Source organism: Stenella coeruleoalba, assembly GCF_951394435.1.
Source record: "Stenella coeruleoalba genome assembly, chromosome: 3".
Taxonomy (NCBI): domain Eukaryota; kingdom Metazoa; phylum Chordata; class Mammalia; order Artiodactyla; family Delphinidae; genus Stenella; species Stenella coeruleoalba.
In genome coordinates this window covers 127,310,280-127,328,819 of record NC_137148.1, presented here as the reverse complement: position 1 = coordinate 127,328,819, position 18,540 = coordinate 127,310,280, and the positions used below count along the sequence as shown (strand labels likewise).

General features: G+C 41.8%; 1 protein-coding gene across 10 annotated transcripts in view; it reads right to left on the bottom strand.

Annotated features, from left to right (window-relative positions):
- Positions 1-9,038, bottom strand: part of G3BP1 (G3BP stress granule assembly factor 1) — a 1,009,408-nt gene extending 1,000,370 nt beyond the window's left edge. For 3 of the 10 annotated variants that reach the window (XR_013827805.1, XR_013827806.1, XM_079918412.1), the window contains exon 1: positions 8,260-8,870. Coding sequence is in view for 1 of the 10 variants with exons in the window: in XM_079918412.1 (XP_079774538.1) it covers positions 8,260-8,358 (99 nt within the window). In the remaining 9 variants the exon portion in view is untranslated. The other 7 variants (XR_013827807.1, XR_013827808.1, XR_013827811.1 and 4 more) reach the window with 6 other exon arrangements.
- Positions 9,039-18,540: the final 9,502 nt, after the last annotated feature.

Genomic DNA, 18,540 nt, shown 5'->3' with positions numbered 1-18,540 from the left:
TCTTAGAGTGGAGCAACCTCCTAAAAAGCTCTTGGCTTCATCTCTAAATCTGTCTTATGATATCTATGTACTTTGCTTTTTTAAAGGATTATATCAGAATATCTTCTGATAAGTTTTCCAGTTTTAGGAAAGATTCGCTTCTGGCTTCTAATAGTATAATTTTTCCAATAGCATCACTTCGTGTTGGCCTTAGGATCCATCAAAGCAAACAATAAAAGCATGACTAAGGTAGTCTACAAAACAGGAAAAAAAAAGTTTGAGGCAACAGAGTTGATATTAGTTACCTACAAGGAGTGAAGAATGTAATTTTTATACTTTTCTTACCTTATTTGTAAAGCATGCAACATCAATGAGTGCTATTCTAAAAAAAACACACACGGAAATGTCAATACCTCATGTACTAACATAATCACTGATTTGTTTTTACTAGTTGACCCTGATCTGTGAAATATTCAATACTTCCCTAACTTTCAAAATACTCACTTAGCCCAATTTAACTAGACTGCATGGCAACTTTAAAGAAATTCCACATCAATTTTGCTGAAATTCAGAGAAATGTTAAAGGTCCTTCTTTTAACTGAGTCTAATAGAGCTGTGAGAATTTATGTTCCAAGAACAGGAAAGCATTAAGACCAACTATAATCCACCTGAATTTTTAAATAGTTGAGCTTACTCTTTCTAATAATAGCAAAATAGCAAAATGTCTTAATAACTCAGGATCTGTTAAATGCCCACTGTAAATTAAGAAAAAGCACAGCACATCATACTCTAAGAGATTAATATGCAGAATGGATACAGAACTCCCACACAGATCATTAAAACAAAGAATACCTGAGAGAAAAACAAGCAAAGAAATGGAACAGGCAACTCTCAGGAAAGTAAACGGGCAACAACAAAAGATAAAGTAAGTAACTAGTAAAATGCATATTAAAACTTCTCACTTCTCACAGGAGATCCTCCAAAGTATTAAAATATCACTCAATATCAAACACTGGAAAGGAAGTAATGAAAAAAGAACCTGCAAAACTGCTGTGTCAACTGGTACAACCACGGTGGAGAACAACTCTGCAGTTGTCTAACAAAATTAAAACCAATCTGATGAATCCAGCAATTCTCTTGTAGATTGATATATAGAGAAGAGAAACTCACCCATTTACACAAGATATAAACAGAGAAATTAAATGCCACCCTATTTCTGAAACATAAGACAGGTAACAATTCACATATCCATCGAAGGGGTAATGGGTTAAGTTGCAGTTTATTCACATCATGGAGCGGGCTGTATGTAAGATTATCATATGGGCACTTAAAAAAAAGATTAAAAAGTGATACAATTAATAATTACGCCAGCTTAACTAGAGTGAATTAGGAGTGTTCCTGGGAAACCGAGATATAAAGTCACCCTATTTATAGCAGTCATAAAGTCAGCATGAACTAGATCTCAGAAACAAAATAAGTTGGGCTTGCCTGGTGGCGCAGTGGTTAAGAATCCGCCTGCCAATGCAGAGGACACAGGTTCAAGCCTGGTCCAGGAAGATCCCACATGCCACAGAGCAACTAAGCCCGTGCGCCACAGCTACTGAAGCCTGCACGCCTAGAGCCCGTGCTCCACAACAAGGGAAGCCACCGCAATGAGAAGCCCGCGCACCTCAACAAAGAGTAGCCCCTCTCTCTGCAACTAGAGAAAGTCTGCACACAGCAATGAAGACCCTGCGCAGTCAAAAATAAATAAATAAATAAATTTTTAAAAGATAAATAAATCAGCTTGGATTTAAAGAAAACAAAAAGTCACTTGCCAAATAAGTACTGTATGATAGCCTTGAAATGTTTGTTTTTAGTATACACAAAACAATAGCAGTATTGTTCATAGATACATTGGTAAATTTATTTTTAAAACAGCCTGGATGTAAAAACAGACAAATAGATCCATGAAACAGAATAAAGGAATATATTCACACATAAATGGACAACTGATTTCCAAAAGTGCAGACAATTCAGTAGAAAAAGGATACTTTTTTCAACAAATGGTGCTGGAACAACTGCACATCCATATATAGAAATAAAGAGAACCTCAATTAAGACTCACAGAATATTAAAATTTACTTAAGTTTTAGGTTTTACCTAAAACTATAAAACTTCTAAAGAAAATCTGAATGTGACAGTGAGTCATTTTTGGACACAACACTAAAAACGTGATCTATAAGAGCACAGATTGATAATGTGAACTCCATCAAAATTAAAACCTTCCAGGGACTTCCCTAGCGGTCCAGTGGTTAAGACTCCGCACTTCTACTGCAGGGGATGCAGGTTTGATCCCTGGTCAGGGAAGTAGGATCTCGTATGCCGCACGGCATAGCCAAAATAAACGAATAAATAAAAACTTTCACTTTGCAAAGACACTATCAAGAGGATGAAAAGGCAAAGCAGCTTGAGGTAACTATTTGCAAAGCAACTTGTATACAGAATATATTAAAGAAGTCTCAAAACTGAAAAACAACTAAAAAATATGAGCGAAAAATCTGAAGAGACAATTCATCAAAGAAATTATTCGAATGTCAAATAAGCACATGAAAAATGCTGAACATCAACACCATTAGTAATTATAGAAATGCAAATTAAAACCACAGTAAAGTACCACTACACACCTGTCAGAATGACAACTTAAAAGGCTGGTAAGAAAGCGTTGGCCAGGATATCGAGGAAATGGAACCCTCAAACATTGCTGGCAGGAATGTAAATGGTACAACCACGTTGTACAAGTTAGGCGGTTTCTTAAGAAGTTTTATTTGTAATAGCTAAAGGCTGGAAACAAACCAATGTCCATCAACAGGTGAATGGATAAACAAATTGTGGTATATTTACAGGACAGAACAAACAGTATTACTCAGCAATTTTTTTAAAAAAAGCACATATTGTATGATTCCATTTACATAAAAATTCTAGGGAGTATAAACTGATCTTCAGTGACAGAAAGCAGATAAGGGATCCCTGGGGGCAGAAGAAGAGGGAGAGTGGATAGGAAAGAGGGAATGCAAAGGAGCATGAGAAAACTTTTGGGGATGATAGCTATTTTCACTCTCTTGATTGCGGTGGTTTCATAGGTATAAACAATGCCAAAAGCTATCAGATTCTACACTTGAAATATGTGCAATTTATTGTATGTCAATTATACCTCAATAAAGCTGTTTTTTAACCCACCAATATAATAGCTTGGAAAGACAAAAGGTCATCTCAGGGGAAGAGAGCAGAACGGGAACCTGTACAGGAAAAAAAAGGAAATTTAAAAGAGTGACTCAAAATGTTAACTGTCAATTCTGAGTACAATGACATTTAAGGGATCTTTTTACTCTTTTGTAATAACCTATCTAAAACACTACGAAAAAATAAACAGCGAGGGTTTCTGTGTACTAACATGAATATGTTGCAAATTTTGTTGCAAACTTATGCTATGTATTCAAACATTTGAAATTTGGCTTAGTTATGAGAAATAAAAATGCTTTCCCAGACCAGAGAAAAAACTACAGAAACCAAGCCGCTTTTGCTCAGAGCAAGAGCAGCATTAACTATCACTACATCTACTACAGTTCAATCTACTTTCCAAACTCTTGACATTTACCACCTGTCACCCTCCTTCAAAATTCTTCCTGACAACTTCTTGGAGACACAGGACAGGCAAAATACAACATGAGCCTGAAGTACCTGATAAAGAAAGAAAATGCTTAAAAAAAAAAAAAAAATACGGGAACATCAAAAGAACACAAGAGTCAAAACTGGAACAATTCAAAAAATAAAGTAATAAGTAAAAAACCAAAAATAAGTTAGGAGAACACTGGATTACAACCCCAAAGAATATCCATGAGCCCATACTGATATAACTAAAAATTTAAAAATTAATGGGTAAATAGTGTTAAAAAATGGGAAAATGAAGAATTAAAAAAATGGGGAGAAGAGGCAAGTCTTTCTTACCTAAGAATTTCAATGACGGAGAAGAAACAAGGGAAATAAAGAATCACCATGAGAACAGCACCATTAAGAGCTGCAGGCAAGAGCCACTAATGAATGCTAACATTAAGCGGGGAAAATTTAGAGAAACAGAGTATCTGCCTAAGTTCAAAGTGTTTCCCCCCAAATGTTTAGTAACTACAGCGGTAGCTTTAATATATGTCCACATATTCAAAGATTTTCCTCCCTTAGTGACTAGCTTCTCATAAAAAGAATATGGAAAGGAAAAAAATACTAACCTGGTACACACCACTTTAATCAAGTGATCAAGGTTAAATTCAACTAGGAATGGTATTATGTGCCCTGTGATGCGGTAAGAAGGCTAAGTCACCTCTGTGGTATTCTTCCCAAAATCCATAACCTCAGTCTACTCAACACCAAGTATAACCAAACTGAGATCAAGTGTCAAGGTCATTAAAGACAAAGAAAATACAAGAAACTGTCACAGATCAGAGAAGAGAAACCAAGCAGACAGGAGGACTAACTGCAATGTGGTATCCTGGATTGGATCCTAGAACAGAAAAAAAGGACATTAGTGGAAAAACTAAGGAAATCCATATAAGGTCAAGCCTTTGTTAATAATACTTTATCAATGTCAATTTATTTTTGAAAAATGTACCATGATTAGGTGAGACGTTAACATTAGTGAAGTTAGGTAAAGGGTATACAAAACATGTCTGTATTGCAACTTGTCTGTAAATACAAAATTACCTCAAAAAACATGTTTCCTCAAGAGAAAAAAACTCAAGAACTGACAAAATTAATTCACTAACTTTTCTTGGTTTTTAACATCCCTTCCCCAATCCAGCATTAAAAGCTAGTCAGCTAGGTTTATAATTAAGCAACAATCTGTCCTTTCTCACCAAGATGAAAAAATACTGTTAACTATATACTAATGCTTCATGTATGAAATTCCTTGAAAACATGAATTTCCTATGCTTTAGATCTCATAAAGCATAGGTGGATGTGTGCCAGGAATCCCTAGGAGTAAGCTCAAGATAGTCCATAAACATGGGATATACTTGAGGCGCAGTTGTTAAAACAAACAAAAAAACCTGGAAAGGCAGGTAGGTGCCACTGATGCCTTCTAAAACCTTCAAAGATTTTTTGAATAAGGAAATTCTAAAACCTTCTAAGTTTCTGAACAAGGAAATATATCTAGCACATATCCTTACCAGTTACACCACTTGCTTTACAAAATAGTTTAGACAACTACTTAGGTTACAGAGCTCCAGGTCTTATATGCAAAAACATGAGAAAACCTAAGATGTGTGAATGCACTTTAAAAATACATAAACAGCTATACAAATAAGCAATGATGCTGCCACAAAGCCACTTAACAGCCACCAAGGATGACATTCCTACTAAGCTGAAGTGTGTCCCATCTAGGAAGCCAGCTTTTTATCCTCTGAACCATAACTTACCATCTCTAATATTTACTTTTTATTAAATACCTGAAATACAGCACCCAGGCTAAACAGCCAAGCAATATGACATAACAGATTGGCCAGAATGCAGAAGTGGAAATCTTATCACTTAAAATCTAAAGACCTGATTTTATTTACAAAGGCCACAGCCTACAAGAGAACTTTTAATAACTTTCTGCTTTGTTAAGCCCCCTCTTCCCACTCTTCATGTGCACATTTTTCCTAACTCTTCACCCTCTTCACCTTATCATCAGGCTTGCAATTAAGCTTTCCCAACCAAAGCCAGAGAGGGTGACCAAGAATACTATAAATAAACAAACAAACAGAAAGCTGACTTTTGAGATTTAAAAACAAACTTAGTTCTTCACCACAGCGTGATCACCAACTACAAGTGTGATTACTGTTGCTGAATCTTAAGTTTAACTCCATGGCTGGAAGGATAGTACTGTACTAAAGGTCCCACTAGGTGTTAAAAACTGATGTGGGGGGGGCTTTTTTTCTTAGCTACCTACTTTAACAATTATCTCCCTCTTTAGAGTCAGTAAATTTTGTCCAAGGAAGTCTTAAAGTGCAATTAAATGAATATACAATGCATATTTGAATTTTGAAGTATTTTAAGAAACAAATCTAACTGCAAAATGTTGAAAGATCAAGTGGGTAATGTTAGTAAACTGGCAAAAGGAAAAACTGGTTTAGGTCACACATTCAGGCTTTATACTGAATTTCATTTTTTAACACTGCCCCATCCGTCCTAAGAACCATATACAATTCACAAACCTATAAAAATTTAAAACAAACTTCTGCCCTTTACTTTCTAGGCAAAGTACTGAAACAAGTTTAAAAAAAAATGTAAATTACCAAAAACTGCTGTGAAGTAGGTCACCAAGAAACATTACCAAATCTCCTGATGTTCCCTTAGCAGACTGTCAGCTGAGAACAGCAAACTAAAGTGAGTTAAATAAAAGAACAAAGAACTACCTACTTTTCTACCAGTTAGAAGAGATACAAAAGCTTAGATTCAAAGGATTTTAACAGCAAAAGTAACCTAGCTTGGATTGAAGACAGGCAGACAACTCTTGTATTATCAATTTGCTTCAATTCATTTGTTCTTGATCAATGAATACACAAGCGATCAACTGGGCTACCAATCTGTGAAATACCAGGTTTCATATTCCTACCCAACCGATAACCATTTGCCTGAAGCCAAGAACAGTATTTTTTAAAATATCTGAAGGGGAAACTAACAAAAATTTCCGTCAAATAATACACAAAGAACTTTCATTCTGATACATTTTACCTCAAGGAATAATTAGTGGACTCATTAACAGTTTAAATGTAGATCATTAGTGTTTTAACTTTGGTAACTTAAAATGTTACTTCAATAGCTAACTGGTGTATATAAACGCAGGTAACTGGAATTGCTACAAGAAGGCAAGTTCCAAAGAAAACAATGTTATACTCTAAAGCTATGTGTCATTCATGGCAACACCAACAAAGGTGTTGGAACCTGTCCATAAGCTATTTTGATCCTGTATCTACCGCTACTTTCTGTTAAGAAATATGGAAATTACTGGGTAAATGGAAACAAAAATGTTTGTTTCCTCACAGCTTTTTAATTTACTTACAAAGATGTAAATTATGTGTTCCCTCTAGCAGCAGAAACAATTCTTATACAAAGACCAATTCTAAAAAGTGTCTGCACAAACAAAATAAACTTCTTTAAAAAAAAAGAGAGAAAGGAAAATGGTCGACAGCCATTCCAATCAAAATTAATTCAGAAGAGCTAGCTCCAAAACTTTTAATGTAGCTTTAGCTCAAGTAGAGACATTTGTGATGCAAAGTAATGATGCGGACCTGCAACACAGGAACATTTATTATTTCATTAAGTCAAGGAATAAACTGGTTTTATAAAAATCTCAGATATAACTCTACTAGAAAAATTTACACTCAAGTCTTTGAAGGTGTCTTCTACGTTTGCATATAACAGGAGCATACACACAATGCTAAATAAATGTATGTAGACAAGTTTTCATCCACAGAAGTTCCCAACTGCCATAAGGGTAAGATTTCCAACACCTCTCAATCACCCCTAATTCACCTAGCTGAGGCTCCACAGAGGTCAAATTTGTCCTGTAACTGGGCACCAAGCTTTCCGCTCCAATTTCAAATTTTCACTTATACGTCATGGCCAGATTTGAAACTCATCGCTCTGCAACCTCATTTTCTTCAACCACATAAATCGAGGAAGTTCAACTGTCTTCTCGAGGGTCTTTCTCAAAAGTCTGCTCCAATTAAAAAAGGAAGAAAGAAGATTCAAGATCTAATATCAGAGCCTAACTTCCTGCTGGCGGGAACTTCCCATCATCAGCCTCTAAGTTTCAAATCTGACGAGGAACACTGTCCAGGATCATTGGGGCTTATTCACTTTACTCTACGCTTTTCCCAGAAGCTTTTAGGGCAGCACATCCATCAGCTACCTTTAGGAATATCTGTAGAAAAGAAGCCCAAAAAACCCTTTCTTTTCCTTTGAAATAATCCCACGTCCAACCCTCGTCTCCCTGGAAGCCCTCAACTGGCCCAAGTACAAATGCCGCTGCAGTCGGCCTTCCGAGGCTGATGCTGACCCCAGGGACTAGCGTTCTGGGGGCAAAGATGCCCTAGAGCCGCACAGGGCGCTGGGACAAAGAATAAAACAGGTCCGGGGACTGGGAGTCAGACCGCCTAGGTTCAAACAAATACCTGCCCCTTACGGTCTGTGCGCTTTTGACCGTGTCACTCCACCTCTGGGCCTTCGAGTCCGCTGTAAAAAGAGAGAAAGCAACGTACATACCTCAACGGGGCATTTCGGGAGTAAAGAAGACACACACAAGTTGCTCCGCACAGTGCCTGGCACACAGCGAGGGCTTGGAAAAATGTTAGCTATTATCATCACTCAATATCCACGAACTCGCTGCTCCCCCCGTTACTCCTAGTAAATAAAACCTAGGAGCAGCACTTCTGCTTCCCGAGTCGAGAAATTCTCATCGCACCTTCGTGTCCCCCACCCAAAGAAAAGCCTCCTCTGGTCTGGGCTAAGCTGGAGACCCCCGCCATGGGAGGAAGGACTCGGCTGGCGCGCGGAGGTGGGGGCGGGGGGGCAGGCGGGAAAAGCTACCGAGCCGGCCGCGCGGGGCCCCAGGCCCCCGAGATCACCCTTGGACCCGGGCGGCGGCCGCGGCTCGCTCTCGCCCGCCGTGGCCCTTGGGCGCGGCACGCGCAGGCTGCGGACGCGTCCACAGCCACGCGCGCCGGGCCGGTGGGGGCGGGGGGCGAAGCGCCTCCGCGCGCCCGTGCGTCCGCCGCGCGCCTGCGGCCGTTGCGGAGGGGGGGGGAGGCGCGCCTCGCGCGGCCGCCGTTAGGACGTCTCCTTCTCACCACAGCCCCAGCTCGTCCTCGTCCCGGGGCTGCCCAGCCCCGCCCACACCTCGGCGTACCTGCACGGCTGAGCGGGAGAGGAACAAGCTCTGCTCCACAGCACCGCAAAACGCAAAAAACCCCTCACGCAACTGCGTCCGCACACACGCGTGTTCCGTCGCCGGGCTATATAAGGGCGATTCAGCCTAACTTGTTGCGGCCAGGTCGGGCAGTCTGGTGGCCAATCCCGACTGCGCACCCTGGGCTCTTCGAGCAGCAATTGGGTACTGACTCAGGATGAAGGCGTGGCTCTTGATTGGCTTTGACTCATGCCTATGAGACTGTGAGGAGCTCGTTTCCCTAGTAACGGATTGGCACTAAGAGAGACCAGTAACTGAAAGGTACGGTGGGAAGGAGGGTGGGAAGTTCTTTGACCGATATCCACGGTAGCCAATAAATGTTTGAGGGTGCTCCCATTCGTTACAACGTCTTCCCCAGGGCGGAGATCCGCTTTCCATGCAGGAGCGGTTGCTCCACAAGGTGGGGCCCGTGTACTTTGGGGAAGTAAACCCCAAGCAACTAGGAGGTGGGCGCCAGGGTGGCCAAGGAAGCCCACCAATCACAGCGCGGGAAAGAGCTGATTGACGCAGAGGTTGGACCGCACCGAGGAGACCTAGCCCCGGGTACGCCGTGCCCTCTGGGGCGGTTCTGAGGCTGTCTGGGCTCGGGCTTCTGTCCTTTTTTCTTTCTTCACTTCTTGGGTGCGATCCCTGAGGACCCCTCTCCCGCCTTTTCCTCACAGTTTGGTATCACTGGAGCCAGGTGGTACAGTTTCCCGTTGTTTGGTTGTTTTGTTTTTCTTTCTTATACCAACTTTTTTATTTCCATGAGGCCGCCTAAGGGCACTTGCTGGCTGCCACCATTAGTCAGCACTCTTGTGGAACAACTGTTCAACGAAAGCCAGAGGAGAAAGTAACTCCCGTTGTTTACCTAAGATCCTGTAAAAAGGTCGCAGGTGAAAACCGTTGAGTTTGAGGACACCCATTTCTACCCTGCTGTTCTCGGCAAGTGCTGCGGCAGGCTGGCTGGTGGGTGTTCACCGAGAAACGGGAGTTTGTAAATTCTCCGATGGGCTTGGGCCTTCCTGCAGCATCCTGGGCGTCACCACCATTGTCATTTAGATTTCCAGTTGCTGTGGCTGTGAGGGCTTATTTCTTCAGGTCGTTGCAGTCTTTAAAAGGTTGATTGTCAGACTATTGTATGGTGGCTCAGTGGTTAAGAATCTGCCTGTCAATGCTAAGGGACACGGGTTCGAGCCTTGGTTCGGGAAGATCCCACATGCTGCAGAGCAACTAAACCCGTGCACCACAACTACTGAGCCTGCGCTCTAGAGCCTGCACGCCACAACTACTGAGCCCACGTGCCTAAAGCCCGCGCACCGCAACAAAGACCCAACGCAGCCAAAAATAAGTAAATAAGTTTATATTAAAAAAAAAAAAAAGAACTATATGAGACACCTTAGCTTTCCCGAAATACTTTAGGGGATAAGTGGCACTCCAGCCTGGTCCTGTCCAGGACTCTTACTGTTTTGTTGGGCCCTCTGTTGATCACATGAGCATTTTATATGGAAATACAGAGACCGCCTCTGTAGAGTCTCCTTCCAGGCATGTGACCCTGCGGAAGGGGTTCTCGTTGTTTTGCAAATTTGGAAATGAAGCACCTGAGGCCTCTTTGTTGGGGCCGATGGGGCGCAGGCAGCAGCCTGGTGGGGTCGGAGGTGCGGCTCCAGGAGCAAAGTAGGAGCGTCCCTCTGGACCCCCAAGCCCCTCTCCCGCACTGGCCTTGCTCAATAAGCATTTATTGAGCTCCAGGGGCTGGGGTCAGAGATGACCGAGATGCTGTTCCTGCCGCTGTCACCCATTCAACAAACAGTTCCTCTGCGCCGTGCCGGGAGCTCCCAAAACTGGGGAACGGGCGTTTGGGGCTATGGGGGCACTGGAGGGAACTCGGCTCAGAGAAGAGAAGCTGCTAGAGGTTTTCTGGAGTAAGGAACCTCCAGGATTACGTTAGTCTTGCTAAGGAATTTGGACTTTATTCTGAGGGCGTTGGAGAGCCCCTGAAAGGTTTCTTAAAGGGTGAACTAAGAAATTTGCATTTTACAACAAGACTTTACCAATTGAAACGCTAAGGAGAGCGGATTGGCAACACTTCAAATTCAGATTGGTAATTTAACCCAGGTGGCCTGTGATGAGGGTCAAAGCTATTCTTAATCACATTTGGAGGGAATTTTAAGTGATAACAGCTCTTTTTGTAGGGCTGTTTGGCAGTCTGTTAAAATTGTGTGTATCTCCCTTCTTGCTTGATAGCCATGTGTTTTCTTTTTACCAAGAGACATGTACTACGTGTTCATTACAGCACTGTCAGCTTTGTTATGATATTTAAAAACTGAAAACGTAATTGCACATCAATTTGCAAACTGATTAACCGGTAATATGCCCATAGTATACAATACTATGCAGCAGTTTAAAAGAGAATGAGGTCGAACTATACTGATATGAGCCTGTCTCCAGTTGTTAATTGGATTGTTAACTGACAAAAATCAAGTTCAACAAAACATACAGTGAATTCCCATTTATGTTAAAAACGAAAAACCCAAACGCCTGATTTCTGTATGTTAAAATAGGTATGTAAGTGCACCGGGGAAGAATTCTAAATTTAAAACAAGCCATTCCCCTTAGGGATTCCCCTAGGGTGGGAGCAACAAGGATAATATATTATTGGAAAGTTTTACAATGTGACTGTGTTCATGTACTGTGTTGTCTCTGTGTTGCTATAGTTATCCATGCACAATCCTGTATGGTTTTGCTGTCTAATAGTGGGTAGGAAGAAAGAGGAAATGGATTACCAGAGTGAGAATGTGGACAAGACCCTTCAGGTGGCTGTGACTGTCTTCCACGGGAGAGAACAAGTTGGCATCTTCCTGTGGTCATTTACCTCAGGATCCAGATGCTGGATACTTAGTAAATGTTCAGTGAGTAATTTACCACCATGGAAGTGTCTGGAGCGCTTGTTCTCAAGATGGAGGAGATTTTGCCCCCAGGAGACATACGATCTTTTCACAACTAGGTAGAGGGGCTACTGGCATCTAATAGATGGAGGCCTAGGCCTGGGAAGCCCAGGAGAGCCCCCATTATGAAGGGGGCCAAATTAATAGTGCCAGCGGTGAGAACCCTGATGTAGTCATCTAAGGGAGAGTACCCGGCCTCCTACTAGCCTTTCTACTGGCAAACAAATTCTGCAAACCCTCCAGAACACAACTTCAACCTTTTGTTTCTGTCAATTCTCCCAAAGGTCTGAGAATGGAGGTGGAAATGAAATGGAGCTGTGGGGCCCTTCCTGGTACAAATCCTTTCCACGTCTCGTTTCTTATTTGCTGGAAAAAGACTTCGGCCTCCTTGGCCTTCCTTGAGTTCCAAAGGGGAGGTTCAAACAGTTGCTAGTCAGGGAAGGGACGGAATGCAGAGATAAAGGAGAAGTCAAGAAACAATAGTGCAGCCTTGGGGCAGGGTCTTAGTTCTTCCTGAAGGAAGATACATAACAATATCTTTGAGTTCTTCTGCAGGAACTAAGGCCCCTCCGCCCAGGTGGAAGATGATAACTTCAGGCTGAGCACAAGATTCCTGGAACTGGGACTTCCCTGGTGGTCCAGTGGTAAAGAATCCACCTTTCAGTGCAGGGGACACAGTTGGATCCCTGGTCGGGGAACTGAGATCCCACATGCTGCAGGGCAACTAAGCCCGAGAGCCACAACTATTGAGCTTGTACGCCTCAGTGAGAGAGCCCGCATGATGCAAACTACAGAGCCCATGTGCCCTGGAGCCTACGCACCACAACTAGAGAGAGAAGAAACCCGCATGCCACAACTAGAGAAACCTGCACGCCACAGCGAAGAGCCCAGGCACCTTAACGATGCATGCCTCAACTAAGTAAGAACAAACTCTCCCGTTACCTCACCACCAAGCCAATCAGAAAAAAGTCACACATTCTACAGCCCTCAACCCAAATTTTGCCTGTAAAAATTTGTCCCTGAAAGCCGTCAGGAGTTCGGTGGTTTCTGAGCCTGAGTCACCCATTTTCCTTGCATGGCCCTGCAATAAACCTTTCTCTGCTCCAAACTCTGACATTTCAGTTTGTTTAGCCTCACTGTGCATCTGGCACACGGACTTGTGTTTAGTAACAGAAAAAAGCATGGGCAAGACCCCAGAAAATACGCTTTTGTGGAGAGGATGGATGGGTGGTGTATTGAGTAAGGAATGCTCCTAAGAATATCACCTGAATCAGTATTTCCCAAACAAAGCTAATCACTCAGGAAGGGTGATTAAAAATATGTGCCTGGGCTTCCCTGGTGGCGCAGTGGTTGAGAGTCCGCCTGCCGATGCAGGGGACACAGGTTCGTGCCCCGGTCCGGGAAGATCCCACATGCCGCGGAGCGGCTGGGCCCGTGAGCCATGGCCGCTGAGCCTGCGCATCCGGAGACTGTGCTCCACAACGGGAGAGGCCACAACAGTGAGAGGCCCGCGTACTGCAAAAAATATATATATATATATATGTGCCTGTAGGTACCTTTAACTGCTAAACTTCTACCTATGAACAAAGACCCAGTGTAATATTATTCACTGAAGCACTGCTTGCAGTAGAGACAGGAAACAACCCAAATGTCGAGCTATATGGGACTGGGTAGATACAATACAACAATACAGTGCACTCTTGAAACCGTGCAACTCAGACTGGGACTTGAACCCATGGTCTTTTAACTGAGACCACACACCTGTTCTCAGGACTTAATGAAACTCAGGTTCTCCATGTCTCGTTACAGAAAGAATTCAGTGAGAGACAAAGTGATAGGTAAGAAGTGGATTTATTTAGAGAGAAACACACTCCACGGAGTGTGGGCCATCTCAGAAGGTGAGAAAGGCACCAGGGTATGGGGTTGTCAGTTTTTATAGGGGTGGGTAATTTCATAGGCTAATGAGTGGGAGGAGTATTCCAGCTATTTTGAGGAAGGGGTGGGGATTTCCAGAAGTTGGGCCACCACCCACTTCTCGACCTTTAGGGTCAGCCTTGGGACTGTCATGGCGCCTGTGGGTGTGTCATTTAGCTTGCTGATGTATTACAATGAGCGTATACTGAGGCTCAAGGTCTAGTGGAAAGTCGGCTCATCCGCCATCTTGGACCTATTTGGTTCTAATCAGTTTATGTCATGTCCTTGGGCTATGTCATTCTTCTAAAAGTTGTGCCCTGCCCCCTTCCCGCCTGTTTCACTCTTACAGTGGACTGTCATGAAAACATAGAGAAAATGTGGCAGATCTATGTGTATGGTTATAAAGATCTCCAGGAGATATCAATAAATGAAGATAGGAAAAAAAGAAAACAGGGTAGGGGGCCATTATTAATGGGGCAATTATTTCTATTGATACTCTGTATTGCTACAGTTATCCATGCACAATCCTGTATGGTTTTGCTGTACATGCACAGGTAATACCTGGAAGGAGTCATAAGAAACTGTCTATGATTGCTAACAGGGAGATGAATTGGACCTGATTTGGAAGAAGGCTTAGTTTTCATTCATTGAAAGTACCCTTTGGTACTTTATAATTTTTTTAAACATGTGCATGTATTTTTCAAAAATTCAATGTTAAGTGTAGATTTTAATAGTGATATGAGGAACTACACATATGAAAACTTTAATCTTTAAAACAAACAGCTGGAATACTACATTACCCCTTTAGGTATATGAGGGCTTTTGGAAATGAAGCATTAATGTTTTAATCTGCCTCCCTCCCAGACTGCTAACCTCTTTTCCTTTTTCTCCTTACCTTACAAAAATCATACAAAGATCCAAAGAGACCCTTTACTGGCTTAGAAATGCATGCCTAATTGGATCCCTCTCTCCTCTGGCATTGACTGTCTGCAAACACATCACCTCCTCAACCTCTGACCAATGCCTCAGGCAGGCACCCTACTAATGTTCTCTACAAAGATCATTTAATTTAATAGTCACAACAATCCTATTTCCCATTTCTCAGAAACAAGCTCAGAGGGAGTAAGCAAATTGCCCAAGGTCACACAGCGAGAGCTAGAAAGTAGGACTCTCTGACTTCAAGTCCATGTTCTTTTACCCACTTGTCAGTACTGCCCAGGGCAGGATAATACAGCCCCAAGTAGGAAAAAGGGACAGGACCTCCTCAGAAACCCCTGAGAGGCTGGGATTTTCTTTCATTCTCTCAGGCACAGCACCAGGTATTGCTGCATAGACAGCTTTCCAGGTGGTTTGAGAATTTAATCCATGGCAAATCCTGGTAATCTGCAGCCAAAGCTCTTTGCAAAAAGAGCACACTCCAGTACGATCTATAGACCTAGGTGTCCTCACTTCCTGTGGCTTAGAAGAGGGACAAAAACTTGAAGTCTAAATAACGTAGCATGTATCAAGCACCTACTATATGACAGGCATGGTGCTCTAGGCACCATGTTTGAGGCCCTCCTCACAAAAACTCTTCATAAACATCATAAAATATTAACTCTATTTTACAGCAGTAGAAACTATGGCTCAGAAAGGCTAAATGACTGGCCCAAGGTCACATAGCTTGGAAGTGGCAGAGCTGGTATTCAAATTCAGGATAATAGCACTCTAAAATCCAAAGCCCAATAAGGAAAAAGGGAACAATAATAAAATACATACAATAGCTCATTTAATCCTCAAACTGCTCACTTTAACACAGGAGGAAACCAAGGCAAAAAGAAGTTGAATAACTGTTCACTCGTCAAATTGAGAAAATGATAATTTGCTAAAATCAAATGTTGACAAGAGTGTGGAAAAGTAGTTATTCTCATATACTACTAGTAGAAAATATAAATTAGCATAACCATTCCAAGCGCTATTTGAATGTATCCATTAAAATTAAAATCCATACCCTCTATGACCCAGAGATTACACTTTTTTATATCCCTTCTGAAGAAACTCTCCCACATGTATACAGTGAGCAAAGATGTTCATTACAGCATTGTTTTTAATATTGAAAAATAATCGAAACATCTCTCAACAAGGGAATATTTAAATTTACAATAATAAATCCATACTAGAGAATTTTATGCAGTAATTTTAAAGATTGACCTGGTTTATAATATGTGTATATATGTGTGTTTATATACATAGATATTGACATTTTAAGTATATATTGCAATATTATATAGCATAAATCTCCAGAGCATATTCATTAAAAAGAGCATCTTACGAATTATGTACAGTATGTCATATATGCTTAAAAAATCCCAACTATTATTTGCATGTGTTTGTCAGTGTTGGTAAATGCATAGGTAAATATCTGGAAAGATGTAGAGCAATCTGATAATAGTTACTACCTCTATGGAAGACAGTGACCTAAGAGCTTGAAGGAGACTTTTACTTTATCTGTATTATTTTTAATTTTTTTTACATTAAGAAATGTCTCATATATTGTGTAATTTAAAAAATAACTTGTCATAACCCTAAGAATAGCTTCTGAGTGCTTTTGTGTACCAGGCGGTGAACTATTTTGTGAGCATTGTCTTATTTTTCACAACTGCACTATGAAGATAGGTCTAATTATTATCTTTATCTTACAGGGAAATAAACTGAGGTTTGAAGAGGTTAATTGTCCAAAACAGCCAGGAATTGAACACAGGTTTGTCTGGATTATCTCACTGAACACAGCTTTAAATCCTGGAAGCCTAGAGTAGTTTGGCAGAAAATAAAGGAACAAAAGGAACAAAAGTAACAAATGTCCTCTGACCTTTGGCTGTAGTGCTGGGAGTCCACTAAGGCATGCTGGGGACTGTGGTGACCCAAAGAGTTCGTGCCTTGTCTAAACAGTCCCTAGCAGTCATTAGTGTTGTTTTCTGACAATGCTGTTTCTCCTCCTTCCAGATGCCTGGCAAGATTCTACTTTACTGTAGCCTTTAAAGACAGGCATGAATGGGAATTCCCTGGTGGTCCAGTGGTTAGTGTAAGGCCAACTGGCCCGAGGCAGGGGAACACAATCAGATTCACAGGTTGCATCAGACCAAAACTCTCCGGACCACCCAGTTCCAGAAACTGACCTGGAGACTTTGAACCCAGCCCAGCCTTCCCAGATTCACCACACTCCTTTACCTTCTTCCCCTATAAAATCTTGCCCAACCCTCGCCCGCTTCTCTGGCCCCTTTCTCTCGGACCCGTGAACCTCGCCCGGGAGCGCTCCCTAATAAAGCTCACTTGAAGCTTTCCTCTGTTTCGCGGTGCCGTTTGTTAAGATCCAACCTTACAGTTAGGACTCCACACTTTCATTGCTGAGGGTGTGGGTTCAATGCCTGGTCAGGGAACCAAGATCCCACAAGCTGAGCAGCTAAGATAATAATTTAAAAAAAAAATAGGCATGACCATGTGCTCTGCTTTGACCAAAGCAATGTGAGCAGAAGTGACAGAGATCTCTTCCAGGCAGTCTTTGGAGCTGGTGATTATTTTGCCAAGGTCTTCCCTCCCACCCCACCCCAATATTCAATGTTGCCCCATATGGATAGTCTCTCTCGATGTGGATCCCTGGGGAAAAACAATTTGCACAGAGCCATTCCTCCAAGGTGCCCAACCTGCAGTGGGCATAGGGCATGAGCAAGAAATAAATCTGTTGTTTCAAGCCATTGAGGTTTGGGGATTCTTTGTTACCACAGCATTACCTGACCTATCCTGCCAATTATAGATAGGTTTCCAGATCTTCCAGTTTTTCAGGAGATACTCAAAATCTGGGTCATCACGTGACATCACTCAGCATTCTTTTTTTTCTTAACATTGTATTAATGGTATAAAAATGTTTTGCTCTCACTTTAAAAAATAATGAAATATTCTTTCTAAGAGGACTATAACTAAATTCATTCTTTTTTAAACATTATTTGGAATGTTAATTTTTTAAATGCTTTTCTTAGTTCTTGTAATAAAGAAGCAACTAATTTCACATGCCATTCTACAAGTAGATTTGTTTTTAATTGTGATAAAATTTACCATTTCTAAGTGTCCAATTCAATGGCACGTAGTATACTCACAATATTGTGCAACCACACTCAATGTTCTTAAATGTTAACTACTCTAAAAATATTTTGAATACTTTAGGAACTGAATAAAATATGTCTACAGGCCAGATTGAGCCAGTTTGCAACTCTGCCAGATGCTATGCTCCCTCTCCCAAGCCTGCAGCCCAAGCTCCCTTGGCTTTATAGCCCATCTCTTCTCATGCCTGGGCTTCTCTGCAGGCCCTTTCAGATCAGAACCTTTGATCTTAGGTTAAGCGTTCCTTAGTGGATAAAGCAGTGAAGCAGCTAGTGCATACCTGTATTATAACACAGAAAATAAACACTTAGTCTCCTGGAGGGAGTAGGCAGCAGCTATAAAGGCCTCTCTTTCCAAAGCTTAACTGGAAAGCATCCACCAAAGGGTCACTCCGGTAGGTGGAGTCTAGAGGTAGGGTATCCCTGGAAGAAGGCTCCAATCACTGTCTGAGAACCCACCACTACACATGACCGTAGTCTTTCCCAGGCCCACTGGCTTAGTGATGAAATGACTTACCCAAGTTGACAAGGCTAGTAATGAGACCGCTGCTGGGCAGTCTGGAACTCAGAATTCCTGAACTGTGCTTTTTAAAAATATTTTTCC